At 47.4% G+C, this 6,153-nt stretch overlaps 1 protein-coding gene across 1 annotated transcript; it reads right to left on the minus strand.

The window, feature by feature from the left end:
- Positions 1–366: 366 nt before the first annotated feature.
- Positions 367–4,766, minus strand: LOC147976508 (uncharacterized). The gene is made up of 3 exons (XM_087520885.1): positions 1,953–4,766; positions 1,338–1,577; positions 367–426 (listed from the first exon to the last, which is right to left on the minus strand). The coding sequence occupies exons 1-3, from the start codon at positions 4,764–4,766 to the stop codon at positions 367–369; spliced, it is 3,114 nt and encodes a 1,037-aa protein (XP_087377011.1).
- Between the last annotated feature and the right edge of the window lie 1,387 nt (positions 4,767–6,153).

Here is a 6,153-nt window from a genome sequence, read left to right on the forward strand (position 1 = left end):
GCCACGGCCTCAGCCGTCCAAATCCTAGCCAACCCCTCTTGAGGGAGAGAGACGTCTATTTAACGTTACACCCGATCAACAGGCCCAGTTCGGGCCTGCAAGCCACTGGGGAAGATTCTTGGGCCGTGAAGACTTGGGCCGTAGCGCGGGCTCCGCATCTTGCTTCCTATTGTCGGCAACGCCTTGATCTGCTACAGTGCTCTCTAGTGTGTCTTCAGTGTCGATGCCTACAGGGTTGCTGACATCCCCCCTCCGTTGAGAAATGGCTTGACCCCAAGCCGGAGCCCGAGGGAATTGTTGCTTGAGTGATTCCAGGTTCTCTCATGTTGCAGCTTCAGGAGTAGAATCGCTCCACAGGATCAACCCTTATGCGATGGTGCGCTTGCCCTTCTGCCGCACACGCTTCTGAAGCACACGGACAGGAATCTGCAAATGAGAGTTAACAGAGGGTAACGTGCTTGATATAGGACAGGTCGGTGCAACCACTTTCTTCAGCTGTGAGACATGGAAGACTGGGTGTATCCTGCTGCCCTCCGGAAGTTCTAACTTGTAAGCCAACTTATGATTTGCTCGGTGTACCACTGAAGACTGGACATAAGGTTGCAACTAAAGGAAAACCAGCTCGCCCACATCAAAAACTCTCTCAGTCCTGTGTTTATCTGCTAACTGTTTCATTCTCCGTTGAGTTCACAGCAAGTGTTGCCGGACAGACTCGACTACAACCTGTCGATCTTGCAACCACTATTGAATGTCCAAGGGAGGAATTGTGTCTGATGGAGAAATACCAAAATACCTGGGAGGTTGTCCATACAAAACTTCAAATGGTGATTTCCCCACAGCAAAATGCCAATTGGTGTTGTACCAAAACTCACAGAGCGACAACCATTTACTCCATTTAGTAGGGTGAGAACTGATGAAACTCCGCAAATAGCACTCCACCTGCTGATTAACTCACTCAGTCTATCCATTAGTAGCTGGATGATAAGCCGAGCTCATATTCAAGTGAGTTCCAGTTTTGTTAATAAAAGTCTGCCAGAAGTTACTGGTAAAAATAGGATCCCTGTCAGAGACAATGAGTTCAGGCATACCATGTAGTTTGTAAACATTATCCAGGAAAATCTCTGCAACCTTTTGAGCAGTAAAGGGTGTCGCAGAGCCATGAAATGGCCATATTTGGTGAATTTGTCAATAACCAACAGGATGCAATCAAACTGGCAAGAAACTGGCAACCCAGTAATGAAATCCATAGTAACAGTTTCCCAAGCTCGTTTAGGAACAGGCAATGGAGAAAGAAGACCTGGAATATGTACTCGTTCAGCTTTAGCTTGTTGACAAACCATGCAAGATTGCACCTTGTTCCTGATAAAAGCTTTCATGCCAGACCAACGGAACAGGGAATGGATCCTGTTGTAAGTAACTGGAAACCCTGAATGTCCTCCTACAGGACTGTCATGGAATGCAGAAAAGATCTTATGCTGCAGTTCCAGGTTGTTGCCAATCCCAATACAACCTTTATACCTCAAGAGACCATGCACAAGATGATAGTTAGGTTTAGCAGCTGGGTCCACAGACAGTTGCTACAAAATTTCAGTAATCTTGTCATCATGAGCATAACTGTTAACAATTTCCTCTAGCCATACTGGTTGAGCTCTGGATATGTGAAAAACTTGAGGGTGTGGTTTCCTAGAAAGTGCATCAGCTGCAGTGTTGTCAATCCCTTTCTTGTAAACAATTTGATAGTTCATTCCCATTAATTTTGTGAGAGCTTTCTATTGCCAGACAGCGTGCAACTTCTGATTTTGCAAGTGTATCAAACTCCTTTGATCAGTTTTAATAGTAAACTGCTGCATTGGAAGATAAGACCTCCATTGCTCTACAACTAATAGAATAGCCATATACTCCTTCTCATACACTGACAGTGCTCTATTTTTAGGCCCAAGAGCTTTGCTTACATAAGCCAGTGGATGTCCTTCTTGCATTAAAACAGCTCCTATTCCAGTGTCGCATGCATCTGTTTCAATCACAAAAGGCTTATCAAATTGTGGCAATGCCAGTACTGGTGCTTCCATTAGGGCCTGCTTGAGTGTATTGAAGGCTACATCAGTAACAAAAGTCCACAAAAAAGGAACCCCCTTCTTTAACAGATCTGTCAGGGGCCTGCTAATAATACCATACTGTTTAATAAACTTCCTATAATATCCACTGAGCCCTAAGAATCCTCTGACTTCCTTGACATTGCTAGGAGTAGGCCAGTTCTGAACTGTCTCTACCTTGGTAGGATCTGTTGAAACTCCCTCAGCACTAATGGTGTGACCCAGATAATTAATCTTTTGTTGGGCAAAAGCACACTTAGTGAGTTTAACCTTCCATTGATCAGCTCTCAAAAGACAGAGCACCTCTCTGACATGTTTCAAGTGCTCTGCATATGTTTTGCTAAAAACCATTATATCATCAAAGAAACAGAGAGTAGTTTTCCTGTTAGTAGGAGTGAGTGTAGTATTCATAGCCCCCTGGAAAGTGCCAGGTCCTCCAGCAAGCCCCATGGCCAATACAGTGAATTCATAATGACCATCATGGGTTTGGAAAGCAGTTTTATATTCTTCTCCCGGGGCTAGTCGGATTTGATGATAACCTGCTCTTAAATCCAGTTTAGTAAACCAAGCAGCTCGTGACAACTCATCTAGCAACTCATCAATAACTGGCAGGGGAAACTTGCCCTTAAGAGTGATGGCATTTAACTTTCTGTAATCAATCACCAGCCTCCACTCTCCACCTTTTTTCTTGACTAGTAGTATTGGAGAGGAAAATGGACTGTTGCTAGGCCTGATTATTCCAGCTTTGAGCATTTCTTTAATTTGTTTCTCCAGCTCATCCTTGAGTTGTGGCACAATTCTATAAGGTCTCATGGATATGGGTCTTGCCCTTGGAATAAGAGGAATTTTATGATCACAATGCCTTCTGGGAGGAAGCTCAGTTGGTGTAGCAAAAACATCAGCAAATTCCTCTACAAGCAATTGCATCTCTGGAGGTATTGGATCTAATTCTCCCATCTGAATAGCAGAAAGAGCTACACAAGTATAACTAGATTCTTCAGAAGAAATTCCTTGCAGCGTGACAGTTTGGCCCTCCTTAGTAAATGACATCCACCTTTCTACCCAATCAACATACATTGGACTATGTTGTGCAAGCCAATCCAATCCCAGTATTCCATCATAGGTTTGTAACTGCAATAATATGAAATCAGAGGAAAACCCATGGCCATTGCATTGCCAGTTACAGTCATTTATCTGATGCAGACACTGGATTGTTGTTCCACCTGCAATAGTAACTGTGATAGGTTTGATAGGAGAAACACCCTGAATAGAAGAATACTTGGCATCCAAGAAGGAATGTGTACTTCCAGAATCTACTAGGAATTGCAGTACTTGGCCTTGTAGTATGACTTCCAGTTGCAGCACTGGTGCCTCTGGTTCCCTGCCCAAAGCTGCTGCAGACAACTTGATAGTGTGGACTGAGGAAACTGACTGTTGATCATTATCAGATTCAGACTCTTCATTGTAACTGGACTGCATTTGTTCAATCATTTTTTGCACAAAATGCAGCTGAACTGTAGACTTGCAGACATGATCCTTTGCCCACTTCTCTCCACACACGAAACACAAACCCTTAGATTTCCTGTAGTTTCTTAGAGCTAACCATTTATCCTCAGTTGGAGTACTTTTATCAGTGTCCTTCTTCTCCTCTGGTGGCCTGCCCTTACTGTTGCCATAAGAAGGAACAATAGTACTTCTCCTAGACACTGAACCTGATGAATTACTGAGAGTTTCCCCCAATTTCTCATGCAGCAATGCCAGTTCATAGGCTGCATCAAGGTCTTTGGGTTTCTGTAATGCAACAGCTATCCGAACTCCGGGTTTCAACCCATCCAGAAACCTGGTAGTGTAATGGAGGGAGTTTGGAGCGTCCTCATATGCTGTTAACTGATCATAAAGCTCTGCAAAACATTCAACATAATCCTCCACAGTGCTGTCCTGAGCGATGCGGAACAGTTTTCTGAGAAGCGTCTGATGCTGGTTGCGACCAAACCTGCTCTGCAAAGCACTACAAAATTCAGTCCAAGATGAATTTGGCATGCGTCGCTGAACAGACTCCAACCATCTGGTTGCCGTGCCTTCAAACTGAGTTGTTGCCAGGGAAATCCATCGGTGTTGTGGTGTGTTCCATAGGCGAAACTGGTCCTCACACCGATTTTGCCAGAGACGGGGATTGGAGCCATCGAATTTGGGCATTTCCAGTTGAGAAGAAAAGGATGAATGATCAGAAGCATCCACAGACTGAAATTCATGGGGCGAAAAAATTCGGGGGGACTGTAGTGAATCACACGCACCTCTGACCAGAGGAGGTACATAAACATTATGTGCCTTCCCCCGGTGTTCGTTGTCGAAGCCAAGGGCGTTGGTCATGCATCCATGTCCTCGCCCAGCACCGCGCGAGTCTTGGCCGGAGTCGGCCTTCGGATCCGGCTCAGTCTCCTCGTGCTTGTACAGATTCGTCCTCAATTGCTCCAGCTCGAGGGCGATTTCGTCCCGGATGCGGTCCGCCTGCGCGGTCATGAGCTTGTCGAGGGTGGTGTTGTTCGCGTCGATAATTTTGATCATGGACTGGAGGAGCGTCTCACCTTGAGTCTTCAGCTTATCCAGGTCGTCGGCGAACTCGTGACGAAGAAGCTCGTAGACGGAGCGGCTCTCGGGGCTGAGTTCCTCCATCGCATGGCGTCGCCGTCAGTCGCTGTAGCGCGTGCGGTGGGGGTGGATTGGTAGCTCCAGGACGGAGGCTCTGATACCAGATGTAATCTACTCGCCGGAATTGCTCACGCTCGCCATGGAATTGTATGAATCGAACTAGTAATTTGAATTTCGGTAGAGGAACCACCCAACCTCCCACACCTCTATCCGATACAAGCCACCGGCCTTAGCCGTCCAAATCCTAGCCAACCCCTCTCGAGGGAGAGAGACGTCTATTTAACGTTACACCCGATCAATGGGCCCAGTTTGGGCCTGCAAGCCACCGGGGAAGATTCTTGGGCCGTGAAGACTTGGGCCGTAGTGTGGGCTCCGCATCTTGCTTCCTGTTGTCGGTAATGCCTTGATCTGCTACAGTGCTCTCTAGTGTGTCTTCAGTGTCGATGCCTACAGGGTTGCTGACAGTGTCGAGGGGCTCCTCCCCTGGCGACGGAGCTAACGAGTCAGTGGCGACGGGTAGACGAGGAGGCGGCGAGGAGGTCCTGGACCGGCTGCGGGAGACGAGGTGCTTTAGGGCGCGGTGATGCCATGGCCGCGTGGTGCCATGGTCGTGCGTGCAGGCGAGCTCACGGAGTGGCAGGGAGGACGTCGAGGCTGGCGCTGGGGCTCGCGGCAGGAGACATCGCTCGTGGTGCTCTGCTGCGGGGGTGGCTAGAGCGAGGTGGGATCGAGAGAGAGAGACGAAGGGAAAGGGCAGGATGTGGCGCTGGAGGAAGGACGAAGGGAGGCGGCACGCGGTAGGAATGAGAGGGGGATCGAGAGATGGAGGGGGGTTCGAGCGAGGGAGCAGCGCTCGCTATCTCTGGTGGAGCGAGGGAGAGGGAGAGGGTTTCAGCTGCGCTAGGGTTAGAGTAGGTGGGCTGCGGGAGATGGGCCTAGGGAAGCCGGCGGCGGGGCCTTGGTGCCAATTAGGTGGGGAGAGGAAAGAAAAAAAACTAGGAGTCTGCTGGGCTGTTGGGCTCCTCTCTCCTCTCTTTCTTCTTTAACCGAAAAGAAATAGAGAGAAAGGAAAAAGAAGGGGGATTAGGGAAAAGAATTTGAGCAGGAGGACAATTTTCCTGGACTCACAAAAATGTGAGGAATTTAAATAAAATGGCAAGAGGATTTTTGGAGAACAATAGATTCGCACATGTTGAATTTAATTCAACATGTTTGAATTTTGAAACCCATTCGAAAGGACTCTAAATGGGCTGAGATTTTTAGAGGAGCCTCGATAAAAGAGATGAGAAATATTGGCAAGGTTTGAAGGTCAAACTCGAAGAGGAATAGACATGGAAAATATTTTGCACGTGTGCTATGGGTGATTCCGAAAATGGAATATTTAATATACCTCCCTAATATCAGGCGGATA

This window comes from Triticum urartu, chromosome 4A, assembly GCF_056163025.1.
Source record: "Triticum urartu cultivar PI428250 chromosome 4A, HENAU_Tu73, whole genome shotgun sequence".
NCBI lineage: Eukaryota > Viridiplantae > Streptophyta > Magnoliopsida > Poales > Poaceae > Triticum > Triticum urartu.

What these genes read in the sequence shown, in the direction of transcription:
- LOC147976508 (XM_087520885.1), bottom strand. Translation starts at nt 4,766, where the DNA reads ATGGAGGAACTCAGCCCCGAGAGCCGCTCCGTCTACGAGCTTCTTCGT. An exon ending in AAGGACATCCACTGGCTTAT is followed by an intron (nt 1,578 to 1,952) that starts GTAAGCAAAGCT and finishes GAAATTTTGTAG; the next exon opens with CAACTGTCTGTGGACCCAGC. An exon ending in ACAAGGTGCAATCTTGCATG is followed by an intron (nt 427 to 1,337) that starts GTTTGTCAACAA and finishes TCTCATTTGCAG; the next exon opens with ATTCCTGTCCGTGTGCTTCA.